Source organism: Chanodichthys erythropterus, chromosome 15, assembly GCF_024489055.1.
Source record: "Chanodichthys erythropterus isolate Z2021 chromosome 15, ASM2448905v1, whole genome shotgun sequence".
Classification (NCBI taxonomy): Eukaryota; Metazoa; Chordata; class Actinopteri; order Cypriniformes; family Xenocyprididae; genus Chanodichthys; species Chanodichthys erythropterus.
The window spans coordinates 21,316,518-21,340,298 of record NC_090235.1 but is presented as its reverse complement, the minus strand read 5'-3'; the positions used below and the strand labels follow the sequence as shown (position 1 = coordinate 21,340,298).

The 23,781-nt window shown below is 36.7% G+C and overlaps 3 protein-coding genes across 12 annotated transcripts in view; 2 read left to right on the top strand and 1 right to left on the bottom strand.

Annotated features, from left to right (window-relative positions):
* zmym4.2 (zinc finger MYM-type containing 4, tandem duplicate 2) overlaps nucleotides 1–13,685 on the top strand; it is a 46,331-nt gene extending 32,646 nt beyond the window's left edge. For 8 of the 10 annotated variants that reach the window (XM_067412221.1, XM_067412220.1, XM_067412216.1 and 5 more), the window contains exons 12-29: nucleotides 682–797; nucleotides 906–1,130; nucleotides 2,272–2,422; nucleotides 2,539–2,714; nucleotides 6,830–6,998; nucleotides 7,191–7,319; nucleotides 8,232–8,272; nucleotides 8,406–8,535; nucleotides 8,648–8,757; nucleotides 9,407–9,578; nucleotides 9,685–9,891; nucleotides 10,422–10,522; nucleotides 10,704–10,833; nucleotides 10,984–11,135; nucleotides 11,225–11,339; nucleotides 11,417–11,656; nucleotides 11,732–11,855; nucleotides 13,181–13,685. In XM_067412221.1, coding sequence (XP_067268322.1) covers nucleotides 682–797; nucleotides 906–1,130; nucleotides 2,272–2,422; nucleotides 2,539–2,714; nucleotides 6,830–6,998; nucleotides 7,191–7,319; nucleotides 8,232–8,272; nucleotides 8,406–8,535; nucleotides 8,648–8,757; nucleotides 9,407–9,578; nucleotides 9,685–9,891; nucleotides 10,422–10,522; nucleotides 10,704–10,833; nucleotides 10,984–11,135; nucleotides 11,225–11,339; nucleotides 11,417–11,656; nucleotides 11,732–11,855; nucleotides 13,181–13,400 — 2,708 coding nt within the window. In that variant the 3' untranslated portion in view covers nucleotides 13,401–13,685. The remainder of the gene's footprint in view (nucleotides 1–681; nucleotides 798–905; nucleotides 1,131–2,271; nucleotides 2,423–2,538; nucleotides 2,715–6,829; nucleotides 6,999–7,190; nucleotides 7,320–8,231; nucleotides 8,273–8,405; nucleotides 8,536–8,647; nucleotides 8,758–9,406; nucleotides 9,579–9,684; nucleotides 9,892–10,421; nucleotides 10,523–10,703; nucleotides 10,834–10,983; nucleotides 11,136–11,224; nucleotides 11,340–11,416; nucleotides 11,657–11,731; nucleotides 11,856–13,180) is intronic. The other 2 variants (XM_067412219.1, XM_067412225.1) reach the window with 2 other exon arrangements.
* An 85-nt stretch (nucleotides 13,686–13,770) lies between these two features.
* illr4 (immune-related, lectin-like receptor 4) lies at nucleotides 13,771–19,548 on the bottom strand. Its single transcript, XM_067412227.1, has 7 exons — nucleotides 19,419–19,548; nucleotides 16,772–16,873; nucleotides 15,929–15,997; nucleotides 15,700–15,747; nucleotides 15,481–15,617; nucleotides 15,271–15,383; nucleotides 13,771–15,149 (listed from the first exon to the last, which is right to left on the bottom strand). Exons 1-7 carry the CDS (start codon nucleotides 19,510–19,512, stop codon nucleotides 14,975–14,977), a joined length of 738 nt encoding a protein of 245 aa, XP_067268328.1. The 5' UTR covers nucleotides 19,513–19,548; the 3' UTR covers nucleotides 13,771–14,974.
* Nucleotides 19,549–20,810: 1,262 nt separating this feature from the next.
* On the top strand, nucleotides 20,811–23,778 carry rbm48 (RNA binding motif protein 48). The gene is made up of 5 exons (XM_067411939.1): nucleotides 20,811–20,939; nucleotides 21,024–21,214; nucleotides 21,932–22,077; nucleotides 22,428–22,981; nucleotides 23,646–23,778. Exons 1-5 carry the CDS (start codon nucleotides 20,814–20,816, stop codon nucleotides 23,715–23,717), a joined length of 1,089 nt encoding a protein of 362 aa, XP_067268040.1. The 5' UTR covers nucleotides 20,811–20,813; the 3' UTR covers nucleotides 23,718–23,778.
* The last annotated feature ends 3 nt before the right edge of the window (nucleotides 23,779–23,781 follow it).

The window sequence follows — 23,781 nt, the reverse complement described above, 5'->3', positions numbered from 1 at the left end:
AATATTTACTGTCACTTGATCCATGTAATGCATCTTTGCAGGATAAAATAATTTCTTTAAAAAAAAAAAACTCCCACATTTTTGAACTGTAGCGTGTTCAATTTGAAGTACAATAGTGTATAGGAATATATTTAATATTTTTATGAAATGTCAACTCCATTAAAAACTACGTCTTTGAAAAAAATCATTTGCTCACCCTCATGTCACTTCAAACCTGTATAATTTTTCTTTTTTCTGTGGAACACAACAGAAGATATTTTGACAAAACATTGGACCCCATTGACTCTTTTATTGTATAGACAAACAACACTTGCGCATTTTTCAAAATATCTTCTTTTGTGTTCCACAGAAAAAAAGAAGGTCATACAGTTTTGGAATGACTTGAGGGTGAGTAAATGATGACAGAATTTTAATTTTTGTGTGAACTGTCCCTTTAATAATGATAGTCAACCAGAAATCATAAATTGCACTGGTTTAATTAGTTTAGTCAACACTACAGATTTTAAAGTTAATGCATTTGGTTAATCAAATATGTATTTTTATACTTTTTTTTTTTTATTGTTTGTTTTTTTATTAATTTTATGATTTACATTTTAATACCATTAACACTTATTCTATTTGACATTTACAACTGTGTTTTTCTGTATGCTTGAATATCTTTATTGTCTGCATGCAAACAAGGTATTCCTGTGGAATGCAACAACTGCAAGCTGAAACTAGTGCCTCAATACCACATAGCCATGTTTGATGGATCCGTTAAGAACTTCTGCTCCTTTTCCTGTGTACTAGCATATAAGGTATAGTACTGTTATATCTGGCACTGCTCGCTCTTCATAGTATTATAGAAATCGTACTTGAACAGTTTGAATGATATTAGTTTGTGTTGATCTTTTTGTGTGGTTCAGGAGTCCTTCAGTAAGACGCAACCTAACAACCAGGTGAATATGGTAACATCTACAAGCAACAACACATCTACCCCAAAACCTGCTGTTTCCAAACCTGCTTCAACAGAGTCCAGCTCGTCAACAAAGACTAGCGCTCCCAGTGATCAGGGCCAAACAGTCACCAAGATCCCCTGCTCTCAGTGTCTGAACTCATTCTACCACAAACCAGAGCTGCTGGAGTTCAAGGTACTCCTGTTCACTGGACCTACTTTTTTAATTAGGCCAATTACAAAAACGTAGTTTTAAAGAGGTCATGACATGAGAAATCAAAATCGCCTTGATCTTTTGACATGTAAAAGGTCTTTGTACAATTAAGACATCCTGCAAATGTCATAGCTTAATGTCCTCCTCATTAGAAACAAAGCATTTTGGAATCTGTGACATCACACAGCCAAATACATTTGTATATCCCTGCCTCCAGAGCAAGACGGCAACAAATGGAAATAGCACCGTAGGCCCCACCCACTGGCTGACATTTGCCTACACTGGATGTGAGCCTGACATCAATAGCATATAGAACTCATTATAATCACTGACGCTGTCTACACTGGATACAGTATACTAGTGTTGGCCTCTGATTGGCCATTGTGTTTACGTGCTCAACATGTCTGTGATTGGCTACAATGATCAACGTACAGGAGAGTTTAAAAGCACACGGGACCGGTCCACTGATAGACGGCTGCTTTCAAAGCGCGCAGTGAAGAGCATCATTGATGTCTATTTACAACATGTTTTTGAAGCGCTGATCATTGTAGCCAATCACATACATATCTGATGAGCACGTGAACACGATGGCCAATCAGAGGTGTTTACGCATCCACTCAACAGCGCTCAAAGTGTCACATTTTTAAAATTTCAGTATTGACTTGGTATCGAAGTCGTGACTTTTGGCAACACTACAGTATACAGATGCCCATTCAGTTTCTGACACTCCACTCACTCGAGTCTGTCGACAACCTTGTCAATGTCTCCCCAGACCTACCATCTGACCACATGTCTTTGGCTTTAAAGTCAGATCTGCACGATCCCTTTTACAGCACTATAATTATAATAATAGACAACTTAATAATTACAATAGGGTTCCAGCGCTACATGCTTGAACCCCTAATTAGAAGAAATGATCATATTTAAAATAAATAGGGGGCTAGATAATTTGTAAATGGCCTATTCATAGGTCTATTCATTATTTAATTATATGTACTTATTAATATTACATAAAGACAAACCAAAATATATTGATAGTTGACTGATGTCCTGGTTGAGTGCAGGCTTGTAATGTTTTACCTATTTTTTTTTTTTGGTTTGTTTGTTTTATCTGATCTTTCAGAGGAAAATGTATGCTTTCTGCGATAATGACTGTATTGATGAGTTCAGAAGGATCAACAACGCGGTGGCTCGCTGTGAATACTGCAAGCTCAATAAAACTGTGAAAATAGTGAGAAGGATAAACAAGTTTGACCGTTCTTTCTGCAATGAGAGTAAGCTTAAGCATTATTAGGATCTTAAAAAATATTATTTTTTTAATAACCACAAATGTGGGTTGTCAATATATGCATGTGACCTTGTGTTTGTGGATTTATTCTTTTCTGTACAGGATGCAAGTCACTCTTTGAGCATGACCTGGTCAAGCGGTGGGGAAAGAAACACTGTCACAACTGCTTCTATTGTGACAGCACCTCAAAGACTGTAGTGACTGAGGTGTTTGATGGCAAGCAAGAGGAGTTCTGTGGGAACGATTGCTTGTTAAAACATCGTTTATTAATCCGTCAGGTAATATTTTATTTTAGCTTTTTAATTTTATTTGCGCTTTTATTTATTTATTTATTTTTTTTTTTACTTATTGACTTAGTTGTTAGTTATTTAAGTGAATTAGTTATTTACATTAAATTAGATATATAGTTTAGTTATTTATTTAGTTGTTTTAGTTATGTAGTTACTTGGTTACTTGAGTCATACAGAAAAAGGCCATGAAGAGGTCACATATTGTTTCATACTAAGTTCCAGACCTGCCAACATGTTCGCATTTTGCGTAGCATGTACGCATTTTGACCTCAAAGTAAGCTGGTACAATTTGTCACTCTCAATTACGCAAAAACCTGGTGACTCCACTGTGCAGGCACAGTACTCAAATCATGTGACAGCAAAAGAAGAAGAGTTTGACCAATCATAGCGCTGGGTCCATTCCCCAAAAAGCAAGCGGGGATTATTGACATGCGTAAGGCCTATCATTAAAAAGAGACTGCAGACCAACAGCAACACAAAATCCTGCCCACCCGATCTCCCTCCTTCCGCTCCCGCCATTGACTATTTCTCAAGCGAGGACAGTACAGTACTTCTAACTCCTTAAGGTAAACGGGTATAAAATGCTCTATTAATTCTGCACAATAAATCTAAATTGCTATATGGCTTACTGATTATAAAAAAAAGTGCTGTGGTTTGTGGATGCCTGACAAGCACGAGTCTGGAGAAACGTGTTTATCCATTCTCAGTGTTGAGAAACGTAGCCTAAATATGTTATTGTGTTGATGATAACTACCTTATTATTAAGTACCTTATTGTTACATATTTATTTTGTATGAAAACTAGCACGTTAGTTAGGTACTTACGGATTTAAAAGTACTGTTGTCTCAGTTCTGTGCAAACAAACAAACGCACATGCAAAATTTTGTAAAATGAAAATTTACATGCTATGTCAAAATGTCAGAAATTATTTTATATTATCAATCCCATGTTTTTAAAATTTGTTAAATGAAACCCCTTAACGCAACCCCTCGTTAAATGTCGGACTCTGCTTACTTAAACTTGATTTTCTTGAATAATCAATTTGTTCTGCTCTTATTGGTCCTGTCTATTCATTTCAGCTGTTTTCTATAAGTATGTTTGTATTGCCTAATGTTTATTCAGCGAATGCTTGTCTTGTTTATAATGTGCAATGATCAAATTCAAAGACCGCATCACAAACCCTTTTTTTCTTTGGGATTTAGTATCATATTTAGATATTGGAATAATTATTTTAAATGAATCACATGTACACACAATGTTTTTTGGTTTTCTAAGGGTTTCTTAATTTTAGACTAGTTGACTAGTCATTACAAATCCTCAGTTTAAAAGACTGTCAGGTTAGTTTTAGCGCATATCCCTAATATAAATACTTGAAAATGCAAACAATTTTTTTTTTTTTTTTTACATTTATATTAGTTTTTCTCCATTGGTATGGCTCATTTTTTGAAACAGAAATTACATTCTCAAAACTCTGAGATCATTTGGCAAAACTGTCTTACAGTTCAGTACAACACTATAGCTCACTTGCAAAAGCTAATATCTCTCCCAAAACTGTTCACTCATGCTTCAAAACTAAATTCCTTTACCAAATAAATAGTCAGTGCCACAGAAATGGCAAAGATCCCTCTCAATTGCTTTGGCTCAGTTCTTGAAACAGACCGGACATTCTCAACACACTTGGTGCTTTTGTCAAAATAATGTGGATGGTTCAGCACAACACCATGGTTCACCTGCAAAAGCTCATACCTCTCCCAAAACAGTTCACTCATGTGTCAAAACTAAATTTCCTTCTCATTTAAACAGTCAGTGCCCCCAAAATGCTTTGTCCCTTTGGCATTGTGTAAGCACTGCAAGTCAAAATGTTTAGATGTCTTGTCACTATGGCAGAGGACCATTGAAATATCCCTTTCAGTCTTAGCCCAGTCCTTCATTGAGACTGGTTACTGTACTGTTTTTGTCTAGCCAGCATAATACATTAAAACTGTAATGGGTCATTGTATGGTACAATGTGAATTTCCACCGTGGCCTGCTCTTCAGCGCCTGGTTCACTACTCATCCAAGGATGGTCATGGTGTTCCTACCACCTTACTCTCCTTTCCTCAATCCTATTGAGGAGTTTTTATCTGCTTGCAGGTGGAGAGTGTATGAGCATCGGGCTCAAGATCAGAGGTCCCTGCATGGTTGTGACATGCACAGTGTATAAAACTGAAAAAAAGAAATAGGATTTTAGGGTAAGAGTAGCCTCCAAGGTTTGACATCACACATTGCACTCATACTGCCAAGGAAATTGTAACCATTATCATTCACACACATAAAGTAACTTCCATACATCAGAGTAAAAAGAAAATGTATACAGCATAATATACTGTAATATAAACACACAAACAAAAAACAATGAAAACTATATGCAGCCTACAGTGCCGTAAATAAAGCTGGACTTTCACAACTAACAGTTCTTCACTGGTCGCTGTCCTCACCCTCCCTCTCCTGGACATCGTCCTCACCCTCCTGGCCATCCACACGCTGCTGTCTGTCTGGCCACAGATTCTCGTCCACATCACAGCGTATATTCTCCTTTGCAATGCAACGAGGGAAGAAACAGTGTGCATGTCGCAACCATCCCCTACAATGAACTCCTGTAATATCCTCACACGCAGTGTCCATTGCTTGGAGCAGCGACCTCTGATCTTGAGCCCGATGCTCATTCACTCTCCACATCCAAGCAGAGAAAAACTCCTCAATAGGATTGAGAGCAAGGTTGTAGGAACACCATAACCATCCTTGGGTGAGTAGTGAACCAGGTGAGCGGGCCACGGTGGAAATTCACATTGTCCCATACAATGACATATTGTGGTAGGTGAGGCCCTATGAGACCTCTCTCATTTTCAGGGTTCAAATCAAAATGAAGGCGGTCCAAGAAGATGAGAAGCTTCTGTGTATTGTATGGGCCAAGTCTGGGGATGTGAGTGACCACACCATTCTCAGATATGGCAGCACACATAGTTATATTGCCCCCTCGCCTCCTTCGTTAGTCAAGTTCTAGTTTCACCTGACTGTCAATTGCTGTAATAAATGTATCAAATGTTCCAAGGAGTCATATATGGTATTCATGGTATCATGTTCTTTACTCATTTTGAAAGTTGAACAGACTATTGTGCACGTGATGACTTATACAACGAAATGATGCTGACACATTTTGGAGCGAACAACCATTAGACTGAGAATCAACAATCAGTTTATATCAACAAGATCTATTCACTTGGAAATTGTGCTAAATGTTGGCTACCTGTACTTAATCATTTGCAAAGATTTACTGAGACATTGAGACATGTACTTAGACATTTGCAATTTGATGAAATGAATGAGAAATTCAATTCTGTTGTGGTTTGGAGGTTTGTCCATGTTGTTTTGAGAATGTAATTTCTGTTTCAATAAATGAGCCAAACCAATGGAGAAAAACTGTAAATAATTGAATGCGATTCACTTGTGGTTGTCAGTTTGTATAAGCACACAATGCAATATTAATCATGAATAGTAAAAAAAAAAAAAAAAAAAATGGTTTTGAGCAGTTGTATTAAATTTTTTGACTTGCACTGCTCGGTTATATACAGTGAAAGTCAAAATTAGACTTATGAAAGGGGTGTGTGTGTGTGTTCTTGTATACATGGTTTATGAGGACACAAATGTGTATAATAACATGGGTATTACAACGTGAACCAACTCGTAAACCAAATGGCTTAAAAAACATACTAAATGGTGTTTTTTTTGAAATTCAAAAAATGCAGACAGTTTCCTGTGATCGGTAGGTTTAGGGGTAGGGGTAGTGTAGGGGGATAGAATATACAGTTTGTACAGTATAAAAACCATTACGTCTATGGAGTCTCTGTAAACCACATATACAAGTGTGTCTTGCATTTTCAAAATTTTGAAAATATACATGACCTCCCCTCAAACCCCGTGCCCCCTCCCGTCACACTGGTTCTCAAAAAAAATTTCCAAGGTTGGCAGGTCTGAAGTTCCATTTTGCTGCAACATTGGACATTATGCAATCAGTGTTGCTTCTGAAAGTAACAGTAATTGTTCCTGCTGCACAATTTTGACAGGAAATAAAGTGCTCCATGTGCAGGCAGGCCAAGAAAATGACAGAGACTGTGAACTGGCTGGGTGAGATGAAGCATTTCTGCAGCCTGCGGTGCCTGATGTTCTTTTGCAGTCTGCAGGGCGTCACTGGAGCTATCATCAAAGCTACAAGCAAATCTGTAGCCACACAGAGTATGTTCTCTTCTATACTAACTTACATTACTTAGATATTTGGGTTGGTCTGCTTTTCTCTCACTGCTTTTATTGTTTTTTTCATTCTTGGTTCATTCTTTAGATTCTGTAATTGGCTGGGGGTCAGTGTGGCAATTCTTAAATGTTTCACTTTCTTTACTCTGGAGTCCTGTGATGTCAATTTCTCCACAGGTGCAACTTCAGTATCCTCTGCAGTCCCTCAGAGTGCTAAAGAGGGCACACCGGTCATTGCCAATGTTGTTTCACTTTCAAATGCATCTAACAAACAGCCAGGTGTTCGCAGAAACACGGATCCGAAAGGTGATTTAACTGCAGAAACATTAACCACTTTAACACTTGTGTTAAAGGATTAGTTCACTTTCAAATGAAAATTACCCCAAGATTTACTCAATCTCAAGCCATCCTAGGTGTCTTTCTGATGAACACAGTCGGACATATTTTTATAAATATCCTGACGCATATGAGCTTTATAACGGCAGTGAGAAGGACCAATGAATACGAGCTGAAGAAAGTGCTTCCGTCCATCATAAATGTGTACTCCACACAGCTCTGGGGGTTTAATAAAGGCCTTCTGAAGTGAAGCAATGCATTTGTGTAAAAAAAAAAAAAAAAATCCATATTTAACAAGTTATGAAGTAAAATATCTAGCTTCATCCAGACTGCCTTCCATATTCAACTTACGAAGACAGTGTAAAACTTTCGCAGTTCAAAAATCTTGCGCTACTTCCTACGCCTTCCCTATTTATTTACGGGAAAAGCTTAACTGACGCCACGGCAGTTTACACTTTCTTCGTAACTTGAATACAGAAGGCAGTCTTGGGCAAAAGCTAGATATTTTACTTAACTTGTTAAATATGGATTTTTATATACACAAACGCTTTGCTTCAGAAGGCCTTTATTCACCCCCTGGAGTCGTGTGGAGTACATGTTTTTGATGGATGGATGAGGACGGAGGCACTTTCTTCAGCTCGTACTCCTTGGTCCCTCTCACTGCCGTTATAAAGCTCATATGCGTCAGGATAATTATAAAAAAAAATATCTCCGATTGCGTTCATCAGAAATAAAGTCATACACCTAGGATGGCTTGAGGGTGAGTAAAGCTTGGGGTAATTTTCATTTGAAAGTGAACTAGTCCTTTAAACTAAACACTTGTAAAGACTGAGATGCATCGTTTGTTGCTCAAATCACTCACATTTAACTCTGTTTCCTCAGGCTCTGTTCCAGCTCCTGTTATTGTAAAAGTTATAGAACATGTGAGTTTGTCTGGAAAAAAATCTGTATTTACACACAATATTTCAATAACTTGTTATATTTATATATTGTTATATAATTTCAGTGCATCTGAATTGCTGTAAACAGATCTTTTGTGGTTTGCTCTGCTCACAGAAACGTGCTCCGGAAGCTCCTGTTTCAACATCCCAAATCATGAAGAACAAGGACATAACATATAAACCCATAAGCAAAAACAAAGCCACATCCTGTAAACCCCACACCGCTGATGCTGAGACACAAATAGGTATGAACAAACTCCAGCGCTATAGTTAGCAGTCTTGACAAATCTCTTTTTGTTAAACATAATACATGTTGCTGCAACTGTTGCATATGCCGACATCTCTTTTGTCCTGTAGATGAAACGCCTAAAGTGATTGTGCTGCCTGTGCCGGTGCCAGTCTATGTGCCAGTTCCCATGCATCTCTACAGCCAATATGTTCCACAGTCTGTAGGGATTCCACTTCCGGTACATCTACTCCCTACACTTCCTCATCCTCACTTTCCAAGTCAAAATAATTTTCTTTAGGAACAGCATGTCACAGATGTTTAAAAGTGCCTGGAATATTACTTTAAACATGTTAAAGTAGACACGTAAACAGTTGCTGCTCTGGCACAATGTAGTTTTTAGGGCTGCCTCCTAATAGTCGACTAAATGTTAGTCGAGAAGAGGCTTAACCAAATTTTATGTAGTTGGTTAGTAGCAGATAAAAAAAAAAAAACGCCACAGGAGTTGGCAAAGTCACATAGTCGGTGATGACATGGCTGACCCATGTGGTGAAATCCAAACACCAGGAAATCCAAACATTGCCTAACATTCATCAACCCAAACATGGCTTATCATTTGAAACATTGGTAGCCTGACGTTGGCAACTTTACATGGCTGCTGCTATAATGTAAATGTCATCCTAGATAATTGTACTTAGGCAAATATACAAGTGTACAGTCTCCTTTGATTAGTTTTTTTTTTATAATCATTACTTTTGCCAGTGCATTGCAGAAAGCTTTATGTGTGTGCTTGAGCGCTTAATTTATTTTCGTTATTATGGTTCAGTATTTTTCTGTAATGTAGAACAATGTAAAATGTCCTAAAACTCAAACCATTTTCCTCTTTGCAGGTTCCAGTGCCGTTGTTCTTCCCCACAACTCTGGACAGCGCTGAGCACATCGTGAAGACCATTCAGGAAATCAAAGAGAAGATCCCCGATGACCCTCTGGAGGCTGACCTCCTTATGATGGCAGAGATGGTGGCTGAGGATACAGAAAGGGAGAAACACACCACATCTAGTGGTATGTAATGGAAAATTTGAAGGTTATGGTGTTTAGGCTGCGTACCAAATCTGCAAATGCACATTTAATGGTTTTGGTCACATGCATATCTTGTTTTGTTACACAGATCAGACTGGTAACATTATGGAGGACCTTGATTTTGAAGCCCTATCCAGCAATCTGAGTTGGGAGGAGGACTCTGTCTCTTCTGCTCAGACATGGGATCAACCCCCAGAGCCTGAAAGGCCGCCTCCGTCCTGTTCTGCCACACAGACCCCCGTCTCTACCGCAGCAGAAGAGCCACAGATGGACCTGGAGGCTGATTTCCCAGTTGGTAAGGGCTTATCATGAGGTTAACTCTTTCCCTGCCAGAGTGTTGTTGTTTTTTTTTGTTTTTTTTTTGCCGAACGATGCAACAGCACCTCCTACTTCTAGGCATAAACTTCTATAGCGGTGAAAGGGAGATGATAGAAAAAAAAAATTTATATTTCCATTTGATCCATTTGCAAAAGATAAAATAAATCTGTAATAGTTTCCATGGCAAAAGAAGGAAAAAAAATCTAAAGTTTATATTTGTATCAGCCGTTGTATTAGAAACAAACACCCTCTCAACAGCGGGTTTTTTTTTGTTTGTTTTTTGTTTTGTTTCGTTTTTTTGTCATTTACTGACAAGGTAATGTAACACAATATAAAGCGTTACAAATGTGTATTTTTATTTTATTTATTTTTTTTGATATAATGATAAACTAGATTTGCAATGTTGGTCTCGTCAATTTTGGGGAAAGGGTTAAGAGGTCAAAATGCACAAATACAATCAAAGTTGTTTATTATCTTCCATTCATATTTTATCCTTTCGCATTTCAGAAAGCATTGAATTTCTCAGAGAGCAAACACAAAAAGACACTGATTCTGGCAAACGAAAATCTCGCAAGAGAGGAAACGACGGCTTCCCTCAGAAGAAAAAGGTAAGAACAACTAAAGCAGCATTATTCTCCACCTCCATCCAAACATATAGGGCCCTACGATTTTTGCAATGCGGAAAATTTAAACGTAATAAGAAAGAAGAAAACCATGATTCATCATTTTTGTGTAAAATAAACATGATTTTCTTTTTAACCAATATATATTATGATTTTTGGCATGTAGGGTCATAAATGTGCATCAGCGCTTCCAAACAGCCTCTCCAAACTGCAACACGAGTACGGCATCAATGCTTGGAAGGACTGGGTGCGCTGGAGGAACGCCCAACCCAACATGGATGCTCCCAAAATTGGCTGTAGGTCTCAATTTACTTTATACCCAACATTTCATCCCCAAAATAAGTTTTAAAATTCAGAAGCAATACTGGACCAACTCAAATCTATTTAGTTGGGAGGAAGATTTTGTGCCATTTAAGCATTAAACACATCCTCTTAATCATCCATAGCACATACTATGACAATAAAGGAGGACCTGTTGAAGTGTTGCACGGCTGAACTCAGCTACGGCCTCTGCAAGTTCATCTCTGAAGTTCGTCGACCCAATGGAGAGAAGTACAGCCCTGACAGCATCTTTTACCTCTGCTTGGGCATCCAGCAGGTGAAACAAGAAGAAATCACACAAACTGAACACATACGATCATTTTATATATAGTTTGTTTGATTGACTCTCATAAATAATGTTTGCAGTACCTGTTTGAGAACAATCGGATGGAGAACATCTTCTCAGATGTCTTCTACACTAAATTCTGCCATGAAATGAGCTGCATACTCAAAGGATGGAAACCAACTATTTTGCCCAGTGGTGAGTAATTTAAGACACCAACATGAGACTGGCTCGTTTCTCTGTTGTGCTACAAATTTCTCTGTGTGTTTGTGCAGGTTATGTTCATTCTCGTGTGGAGGAGGATTATCTGTGGGACTGTAAGCAGCTGGGAGCGTTTTCACCCGGTGTGCTGCTCAACACGTTGCTCTATTTCTTCACCAAGTGCTTCAACTACAAGACTGTGGAGCAACACCGTTGCCTCTCTTTCGCAAATGTCAAACGCTACTCTCGGGGTCCAGCTAACTGCAAAGTATCCTACCTGCGTTTCTACCCCCCAAAAGAGGACGCAAGCATGGGTCAGTCATACTTTTTTGTAGTTTTTTTTTTTTTTTTTTTTAATTGTTACTTATTATTCTTTTTGTCCAATTTAGATGGTGTCCCTGTAAAGAGGAGGAAGAAGGAAGATGAACGGCAAATGATGTTAAAGATACGGCAGAATTCAGACAATCCTCTCCGCTGTCCCGTCAAGCTATACGAGTTCTATCTCTCAAAATGGTACGTCAGCAGTTTGTTTATAGTCAGCATGAAACCGAAAGTTGCAGTAGTCTTTTCTTCCCCATTTTGATGTATATCTGAGTGAAACCGTTTTAGGAATGAGGGAAAAAAAATGTAGGGTGGGACTTGATTTCATCCTTTGGGAATTGATTGGATCATTGGAAGTTACTAACTAATTTGGTAACTAAGGCACTGTTTACACCTGGTATTAAGATGCATTTTGGTTGATCACATCACAATTGGACGAGGCAGACACATTCCCATTTACACCTGGTGTTTTAATCCATCTCTTTTGTCCACTTTCAACCGTTCTTCTGTTCTGATTTCTTTGAGGGGAGGGTCTATGGGAGGGTAAATATGTGGGCTTTCTCAGATCTTTTGATCTGATGTGCCCAGAGATGATGGAAAAACATACGGAGAACAGCAGCTTTCATTTCTGCTCTGACAGCCACAAAACCAGCTGAAAACTTTGAGTGTGTGTTAGATGTCGCGAATGGTGAGAGAACATTGTGCTTTGTACTTTTTAGAAAAAAATAATGCATAATTATTTATAATAAATACTGCAACATTCTGTAAAAAATGGTTCATGGTTACTTTAAAGTGCCCCTATTATGCTATTTTCAAGTTTCCTAATAAGTATTTTCTCAACATACATTGCAACATGAGCTCTTTTCTCACAGTGTTTGAAATGGTTCAATCAAGGATTCAGTCTTTCTAAACCCCTCCTTTCTGAGAGCCTACTCTGCCCTGATTGGTCAGATGACCAAGTCTGTTTTGATTGCTCAGCTGCTTACAGCGTGTTTCAGCTCTGCAGGCTTCCTTAGCACTCATACACAGTGATATGAACAGTAATAGTGGAATTGGTTTTACCGGATCAATTCCAGCCCGTGTCCTTTTAAAGTGCAGCAAAGTGGATTTGCTGTCACAGCGCAGCACGTCTTCTCAATATGTCGACAACACGAACCAAACTCTTCCAGTCTCAGCTACAACTACAGTGTTTGAGGGCCGGTCAAAGTGAACATTGTTTGTGGGCAGCCAATGAAGACCATAGACTGGCATTATGCAAATGTGTTAAATTACATAGGTTTGAGCAGGAAGTAAGACTGTAATTACTGACGACTCATTTCAGACGGTTCAGAATCTATGCTTTTTTTCGAGACGCAGTAACTCCATTTATCGTGCGCTTACATTACAGAGCTTTTACATTCACAAACCGCTGTCACACAATGCATGAAAGGTAATATCCGAAAAAACATAATAGGGGCTCTTTAATCAAACGAGTCATGGTGTATTTGGTCGTCATACTGATCTGTTGTTTCTTCCAGCTCACCAGGAGTAAGACAACAAGCGAACCAATTCTACCTGAGCCCCGAGCGTTCCTGCGTACCCAGCAGTCCTACATGGTTTACAACCACCTCGTTGAGCGATGAGGCTCTGGACAGCATGCTCGCACGCATCCTTACTGTCAGAGAGCTGCACCTGGAGACGGACAAAACATTCAACGAGACCGATTCGGACAGCGACTCGGACTTCAGACATTTTTAAAACGGCAAAACTGAGAACCTGAACACATCCTCTGGGATATTGACTGTAGTTCTGAATGTTGGAAAGCAAGCAGTTTGTCATTGTTAACTACAAGAATATTGTAAATGGAAAACACGGTTAAACACCAGTGGGATTGCTGTGAGTCGCTGCGTTTGTATTATATTTCAACACTAAAGACATTGACAGCATCATTCCAAACTTATTTTGAAGTTGTTGTTCTTCATTGTAAACCATGTTGGTCCATATAGATTGGAATGTTCCTGAAATTGAGGAAAACAGTTTTTTATTGATTAAAAAAAAAAAAGACAAACTGATTCTGCAAGTCTTTTTATTTTCTTGAAAGATGATAAAAACATGATGCATACATACTTCATTCACAGATTGCGCAGTGAAGCACATCAATGATATAAAAGTTTTAAGAGTAGTTCTGTTTTTCACAGCGCCTTGCTGGTGATTTTAAAAAATAATTACATGTAATTATAACTGCAAAATGTCATGTGACCATATATTTAGAAAAAATGAAAAGCGAAAGCTGCCTGTTATCAAGGTTTGCAATGAACATGAGCAAAATCTTTTTTTTTTATTTTATTTATTTATTTTTTTTTTTCCTTGCAATTGATTTTATACATAGGAGGACAAATGTATTTATTTATTTTTTTTTTTGCAAAAGCAAATCTGTCTTGTAAAATATACATTTTTGGTTTTGGAATTGTAAATGCATGACATTTTAAATTAAGTGAAGGACCTTTCATACAATTGTAGTTCAGTTGTGGGCTAAAGTGTGGGCTTAATTAATGACAGAAAACTTTGCATTGGAATGGAGGTACAGTTTCGTAACATTGAAACCTGTGCTACACATGCACACATTCTGGTTATTAAACCTTTTCCTATCTGGTTTATGGAAAATGCATTCTCATCAATCTGGCACAAATCAAGATATAGAAATGGGTTGTGCAAATTGTGCATTATTATTTTTTATTTATTTTTTTACTTTTATGTGAATATTTGAAATTAATTAATTTACATATTAGCTAATGGTAAGTTACCCCTCGAGATAACCTACCCAGTGTTATATGGTCACACAAGCCATTTTTGTTTTTTCTCCCCTATGGTCCTGTGTTATAGACGTTAGATCATTTTAGTTGTTAGGAAATATCCAGAACAAAAAAACACCAATCTTAACGCGTTTCACAGACATCAAGTTGAATGGAAGCTATTTGAAATGTTTTATCCACTAATTTTTGCATGAAGGTTATCTTGAGCCAGCTTTGGTGAAGATTGTAAGAGCAGTGAACTATTTTTCTCAAGGCCTCAAAACTTAAAAGCAGAAGTGAGTTTGAGTAGAAGACTACAAAGCTGTCTACACACACTCCCAGCCAGAAGAGCAAAAGATGTCAGAACAAAAATAACCGGGGGCTTAAGTGCCCCTAAATACAGTAGTCAAAATTTGAAGTGGATCAAAACCTTACGTCAAAGTTGTCTTAACTTTCTTCTTAGGAAAACTATTTTGGTCTGCTTCAAATGTTGACACATTTTCCAAATAATCCAATGCCATACATTGCTTTCCAAGGCCACTATGTTTGTCTGGAAGATCTGGTCTCGCATATTCTGTAGAATGAATTTGTGCAGAATGCATCAGACCAGCTAAGATACTGACTGTACTCTGGTCTGATAATAACACAGTCCTCTCCATTGTAGTTCTTTCCATTAGGTCCTTTCCAGTCATCTGGTTCATTTTTCATCCAGTAACTGTAAGAAATTATACATTTCAGTGAGCAGCATCTCAACACCTGTCAAAAAGGTCAAATATTTGGGGTTTAGATTTAAAGAACTGTAAATGAGGCATTATGAGTGCAAAGATTTCAACTACCTTTTACTCAGTTCTGTGTTGTCTACCCAAAGCCATTGACCCTCCTTCTTCTCATCTGTCAGGCCAATCCAGAAATCTTCCTTTTTCATCTTTACAATTCTCATCAGGAACTCCTTCAAGGACAAAGTGTTGGCTTGTTATTTACATTGCATTACTTTATATTCATATTTTCAACTTTATATATATATATATATATATATACAGACAAACCTGTTCGTTTTTGCTGTTTATGATCACCAGATGACCGCCAGCTGTGATACAGCTATCTCGACTCGCAGTCCAAGTCAGTATGTTTGTTGAGAAGAGGTAACATTTTCCTGCATGATACTCCCAGTCCTCTGGACACGCTTAAAGTTTATTGCATTTGAGAGGGGTTATCAATTTGTTTGCTCTTCAGTGGTCACAAATATTGTGAAAAGAGTCACTTACCACCATCATTCAGAGCCTTGGACAGATTTTGCTGCCAGTGAAGTACGGCTGAAAATGAAATTGACAACACATATAGCCAGATTACAGTAATGTGTTCTAATGACGCCATTTTGCTAATGTTCCCATTAAAAACTCAACATTTTAAAATGTTTTTAAAACAGTTATTCTCTGTTATGCTAATGATTTTGCAAACAAATTGGGAACATTATGGAACCAAAAGACTATTTACCTGTGAGATTCTCATTCAGTGCAGATTGGAGCTGCTGAAGAACATTATGCTTTTTCTCTGTATCTACATCTAAACAAAAAATTATGGTTAGGTTAGCCTGCATTTAAATAGTATAGAAGCTTGCCACGGAATAAAAAATTAGGTCCCACTTTATATTAAGTGGCTTTAACCACTATGTACTTACATTGAATAATGTGATACAATGCACTTATTGTGTACATACGTTTTTACATTATACTTATATTTCAAAAACACTTGCATTTAAATACATCTCTAATTAATTTCTGTAATTACATTTATAATTACACTGTTGACCCATCCCTTACACCTTACCCCTACCCTTAAACCTACCCATACCACCAAAGCTTTCCCTAACCTTACCCGTATCCACCTCAATAGCAGCAAAAGTGTTTTGCAATTCAATATGAACCCAATAAGTACATTGTACTTATTTTTTTGATGTAAGTGCACAGTAGTAAATGCCACCTAATATAAAGTGGGACCAAAAATTTGAGAAAAAAAAAGGTAATTGGACTTTTTATCACAAAATTCTGACATTTGTCTTGCAATTACATTACAAAGTTTACGTCTCACAATTTAAAATAAAAAATCAGAATTGTGGGATATAAGATTGCAATTCTAAGGGGAAAATCAGAATTGCGTTATATAAACCAGAGTTTAAATTATGCAATTCTGGCTTTGAATTTGGGAAGAAGCATATCTCATATTTTTTTCCATCATCATGTCCCTTTAGGGGCTCTGTAGTACACTCATAATTGCACGGGGGAAAAAATTGGTTTGTGTATGGGGAATTTTAGAACAAGTGTGAAGAAGGATACGTACATTGGAAGCTGAACGCTATCAGTCCAACCGTGAGGAGAGCACACAGAGCCATTAGAAACAGTCGAACACTGTCACAACCACACGGTTTGGTCTTTTGAGAAGCTTAAGGAGAATCACCAACAATAATTAATATGAGAGAATGTTTTAATATTATAAATCACAATTTAAGGATTTAATTAAGCATATATATATATATATATATATATATATATATATATATAGTTGCATGAAAAAGTATGGAAACCACTTTCAGAATCTGTGAAAATGTGAATAATTTTAACAAAATAAGGGAGATAATACAAAATGCATGTTTTTTTATTTAGTACTGTCCTGAGTAAGATATTTTACATAAAAGATGTTTGCATTTAGTTCACAAGACAAAAAAATAGCTGAATTTATTAAAATAACCCTGTTCAAAAGTATGTGAAGCATTGATTCTCAATTCTGTGTGGTTACCTGATGATCCACGACTGTTTTTATGTTTTGTGATGGTTGTTCATGAGTCTCTTGTTTGTCCTGAGCAGTTAAACTGAGCTCTGTTCTTCAGAAAAATCCTCCAGCTCCTGCAGATTCATCAGTTTTCAAGCATTTTTGCATATTTGAACCCTTTCCAGCAGTGGCTGTAGGATTTTGAGATCTGTGTTTTCATACTGAGGACAATTGAGGGACTCAAACACAACTATTAAAAAAGGTTCAAACATTCACTGATGCTCCAGAAGGAAACACGATACATTAAGAGTCGGGGTGTGAAAACTTTTGAACAGGAAGAAGATGTCCAAATTTTTCTTATTTTGTTGAAATATATATATATATATATATATATATATATATATATATATATATATATATATATATATATATATATATATATATATTTTTTTTTTTGTTTTTTTTTTTTCATTCATTTAGTACTGCCCTCCGGAAGCAACAGAAGATAATTGGATGTTTCCCAGAAGACAAATTAAGTACAATTTATCTTGATCTTCAAATTCAAAAAGTTTTCACCCCCTTGGCTCTTAATGCATCGTGTTTCCTTCTGGAGCATCTCAAAATCCTACAGCCACTGCTGGAAAGGGTTCAAAAGGGCAAAAGATGCTGGAAACTGATGAATCTGCAGGAGCTGGAGGATTTTTCTGAAGAACAGAGCTCGGTTTAACTGCTCAGGACAAACAAGAGACTCATGAACAACCATCACAAAACATAAAAACAGTTGTAGATCATCAGGTAACCACACACAGTATTGAGAATCAATGGTTCATATTCTTTTGAATGGGGTTATTTTAATAAATTCAGCTTTTTTTTTTTTTTTTGTCTTGTGGACTATATGTAAACATCTTTTATGTAAAATACCTTACTCAGGACAGTACTAAATTCAAAATACCATGCATTTTGTAAAATCTCTCTTTTTTTGTTACAATGTTTCATATTTTCACAGATTCTGCAAATGGTTCCCATACTTTTTCATCCAACTATATATATAAAACAGTTTGAAGAAGCACAAGGATCAGCAAAATGTGATGTGGTCAATATGTGTTTTTTGTACTATTACTATAATTTCATGAGAACATTAACATCCTGCCATGAACTTCCCCCTGATAGCACACGTGCATTACAGAGATGTCTATTTGATGTCTGCATTTACATATGCAAGATGCCTGACGACAACTATACTCACACACATACACCCACATTAACTTAATCACAAACTTTGCACATTTGCACACTTAAAAACTCCACACTACTGTGCCTTGTCTCTTATTACTGTGCTCTGTTTAATGTAAAATTATACTGTCCCATGCTGCAGCTGTTTGCACTTACTCAGGTATGCACACTTGCACTCTATGTAGTCTTGTGCAGTCTGCATATACATTTTCACTTTTTTTTTTTTTTGTTGTTGTTCTTTTTCAGTTCCATTTCTAGCTCTTATTTAATTCTGCTTTTTTTTTTTTTGTTTGTTTTATGTAGCACCATGGTCCTGGAGGTACGGCTTAGCTTCACTGTGTACAGGTTGTAAAGAGCTGAAATGATAATAAAGCCACTCTGACTCTGAAGATGTATTTTTTAAAGTGTCTGCCCATCTGCAATATGTCTCTAAGACATTTCCTGGCCAACTTTAAAGAGACATTAAGAAAATGTCTTTAAGATGTTTATTGTTCAGAATGTATCCAGATAGTACACGTACATATTTAAGATGTAAGTTTTACACACATTCTAAATCATAAAGACATCTTCTAAACATCTATTTGACATCTGACAGGATATATAAAAAATACGTCTTCCAAATGTAAACACACATCAAATAGACATCTCTGAGATGCGTGTGTGCTATCAAGGTATGTAAAACTTATTTTTCTGAGACTTTTATCAGATGTTTGTACACAACAGATGTTTTCCAGAGGAAGCACTCTTTAGCAGAGATGTACCTGTGATATTTAAAGTCATGTTACTTGAGTTATGTTTGATTTACGTTATTTATGTTTAAACTTAAACATAATGCGTCTCTAAACTCAAATATCGTCATTTTACTGCAAACATTTGCTTGTCATGAATTTTCTCATACTCGCTCTCCTTTTGCAACAGGAGAGTTTACAAAAATGCAGTTATGTAAGAATGTAATATACAAAAACAACTCTTACTGAAAACTCACCTAATTGACACTGATCTTGATTATTATTGTCAACCTCATTTTTCTTCACAAATACGACCTCCGAGTAGACAACTTCCTCAGACATTTTACTCATCCTTTGATTCAGAAAGGATGCTTCTCGATGACTGTAAAGAATGAGAAGTTAATTAAAAGAGGAACTTCATGTTAGCCTAATTTCTTGTCAAAAATCTTATGTCATACCTTATGAAATATTAGACTGCATTGGTAGGTTTTGCTCGGAAGGACGTCTCTTGGTTGTTTTAGGTTTAATATCTTATGTTTAAGTTTAACATAACTTAAGTTGGATATTATTCATTCATTCGCTACAAATGTATATGAACGTTTATACTTTTAATGAAATAAAATAAGAAATTAAGTAAATTAAATGGGTTAATTGTTAACTATTTTAATCATATTTATCTCTCTCTCTCTCTTTTTTTTTTCTTTTTTTTTTTTTTTTACAGTTCTCTTAAATGGTACTTTTGTCTTTGACAAATTCATTTTTAACACTTTATATGTAATAATGCAGAACACAGCTCAATATACACTGCCCTCCAAAAGTTTGGAAACACCTCTGGCAAAGTGTGATTTTGGACAATATCAGCATAAATCCTTATCATTTTTTTGGTGCAAATACATTACAGTAACTTGACATTATCATTGAAGAATCATAATTTTTGATTACCTAATAATGGCAATATATGCAAGTCAAAGAAAGACATGCCCCTTTGCCAGCTGGTTTAAACTTGACCCAGGTTTGTAAAAGATTTTTGTGTCAGCACACCTTAATAGCTTCAACAATTGATTGCTAATTAAGTTTAGAATACAATGAACCAATCAGAACCCAGTTTAGGTCAGATAGCTACTAATGGTGGATATTTTGATTAATCGAAAATGTTTTTTTCTATGTATAAACTGTTTATATAATAAAATATGTTTTCGTAGTTTGTGTTGTCCCTTATCAGTGCAAAATTATCACATATTAAAAAGGATTCATGCCAATATTGTCCAAAACCCCACTTTTCTAGGGCGTTTGCAAACTTTTGGAGGGCAGTGTATTATATATATATATAGAGAGAATTTGTTTTTAAATTTAATACAATTAATTATATTATATATACAATTATATATATTATTATTATTATTATTATTATTGTATTAAATTTAAAAACAAATTCAATAAGAAAAACCTATTTAAATCTACATTATTTAGATTATATTTATTTAATTTTCTAATACATTACATTTATTAAATGAATAAGTATAAATATAATGATGACGAATTAACAATGCAACTGCAAATGATCACGATAACAGAAGGATTGTATAAAAATTGAGACTTTTATTTTGAAAATCAGTGACTCGCTTTCGTCGGTCGCTGACTTCACCACACAAATGGACCGATCAGTCGCTAACCCGTCTGTGTGGGACACACAAAAAGTGTATAAACACCACGAGCAACAAAATGTTGCCCAAACACGCGCAAAATACAGAGAGGGAAGACGCCCCAAAGCTGTTAAGGTCGGTTTATTTTATAAACAGTTTTAGTTTATGTGTCTCGCAGCCAGTGTAGACAGTATTTCATGGCTGAATCTCTGTTTTCAGGTGTACACCATCAACTTGGAGTCTCGGTACCTGTTAGTTCAAGGAGTGCCCGCTATTGGAGTGATGAGCGAGCTGGTGCAGCTCTTTGCTCTCTATGGAGTGATCGAGGAGTACAGGGCGCTTGATGAATACCCAGCAGAGCAGTTCACTGAAGTCTACCTGATTAAATTCCAGAAGCTGACAAGTGCAAGGTAAGGACAGACTCAAACATGTTCAAAGCGAGCTTGTGCCAGACTGATACAGAGGAACACTTACCTTTAGTACACCTGGGTCATTCCACAAAATAATTCAGTCATGCATGCATGTACTGTATGTAGAATATGTATGCATGCTCACCAAGGCAAGGCTGCATTTATTTGATCAAAAATACAGTAAAAACTGTAATATTATGAATATTATTCCTGTGATCAAAGCATCATTACTGCGGTCTTCAGTGTCACATGATCCTTCAGAAATCATTTTAATATGCTGATTTGCTGCTCAAGGAAACATTTTTGATTATTGTGAAAACTGTGATACATCTTGCTTAATTCTTTGATGAATAGAAAGTTAAAAAAAAAAAAAAACAGCATTTATTTTAAATAAAACCTTTTGCAGGATTAACCGTTTCTTGTAAACGTAACTTTTTTTACTCAATGTTGTGACACTTCAAACTGACTGTATATAGGGAATTTAATGCTGAAAATTTTACAAATATACAGTTCTAAATAATCAGTTGTTTCTTGTCCAAATAAGCAAAATCTAAAAATAATGTAACTCCATAAATATGGGATTATTTATTAATTCATTTATTAAATGCCTGTGTTAACATAATAAAAGTTGGTACAGGCTTTTCATTGAACACATGTGTTACTGAGGGACTCTTATTATGGAATGACATGCATTTGTTACATTGTGGAAATTTGCAGGGTAGCTAAACGGCATACTGATGAAAAGAGCTTCTTTGGGGGTCAGCTGCATGTCTGCTATGCCCCAGAGTATGAAACTGTGGAAGAGACGAGGCAGAAGTTACAGGACAGGAGGAGATACGTGAACAGAGCAAGCCAAAATACAGGTATTTTTAATCTTGTCTCTTAAAGGGATAGTTCACCCAAAAATGACAATTCTGTCAAAACCTGCATAAACGTCTTTGTTCTGCTGAACACAAAGGAAGATATCTGGAAGGATGTTTGCAACCCCCATTGACTACTATAGTTTTTTACTACTATGGCAGGGCGAGATCTGCTTGGTTATAAACATTTTTCCAAATATCTTCCTTTGTGTTCAGCAGAACAAAGAAATTTATACAGGTTTGGAACAACTTGAGGGTGATTAAATGATGACACAATTAAATTTTTTTTCAGTGAACTATCCCTTTAACAGGTTACATCTGTAGAAAATCTAACTTGTGTGATGTTTTTCCAGCAAAACAATATGATCAGCAACAGGAAGTAAGCACAGAGCCATCAAGCACGGACACACGAGCAGCTGCAGCACCTGAGATCCAGAAAGACTCTGCCAGTGCTAGAAGGGAGAATGTGAAGTCTGAATACTTGGGCTTTCCTGCACAGCCTTTGCCCCCAACGGAGGATGTTTCTTATAGCCTTCCCAATTTTACACAGCCATTTCAATTGCAGTGGACCAATGAAACATCATTTCCTACTGAGGATAAGATGGGCTCGCTACATAATTCCATCCCTCCGGTCCCAGAAACTTCAAAGCAGAATGCATCATCCTCATCTTCAAGTGTTAAAGAGAAGGATTTGGGTAAAAGGCAGAAGAACCTGTCACCACATGTTAGATTTATGCCAAGGACTACACAATTAGAAAGTAGAAAAAGAAAATTGGAGGGAACAGTGTTCTTTTTGAATGAAACTGAGACTCTAATTGGCCCAAAATTACCAGAGCTGCCCAAGGTGGACATGGAGGATCATTCATTAAATGTAACCGCCAGTTTGATCCGTCAAACTATGACTAAGGTTAGTTTGTCTGTCTTATTCTTATTATTTAAAGAGAACCTATTATGCCCTTTTACAAAGTCCTGATTTTGTTTTTGGGGTCCACTAGTGTAGGTTTTCATGCTTGAATGTTCAAAAAACATTTTTCACATTGTTGCAGCTTTTCTCTTTCCAGTCTGTCAGTAACGCTCTGTTTAGCTCCTGTCTCTATGAAGCCCCTCCTTCTGAAAAGCATAGTGTGCTCTGATTGGTCGGCTGGACCAGTGTGTTTTGATTGGTCAACCGCCTCGAGCGTGTTTGGGAAATGTCACACCCCTTACCATAACTGCGAGTTTCAACACACTACTAATGCATTTCAACCAGGTCTTGCCATCTTTATTTTGCATATGCCTTGGGTGGGATTTATTTAAATATAAGTAAACTCAAGACTACAATAGTGACGTTTCAGGAAGTTCAGGAACAGTGACACTGATATAGAGGAAAAACTCCCTTTAGAGTGACTTTGTGCTTTGCAACTTTGCAGACCTTTTTCCATGCTCAAACAGCAACATTACATACAAAAGTTGCAAATGTAAAAAAGCAAAATAGGACCCCTTTAAGTACATCATGTTTGTGTGTGCCATCTTTCACGACCGTGTATTTCAACATGTTGATACAATTCTTTTTTTTTTCTTTCTTTCCTTAGGTCGCATCTGTTCCAGAGGTCAAACCTGAACAAGTGAAGACCACTACTGCAAAGCCACGCAGAAGAATTTAATAAGACAATCGTGGTCTTACATTGAACAATATTTTAGTTATTTATTTCAGTTACAGCCATAAAC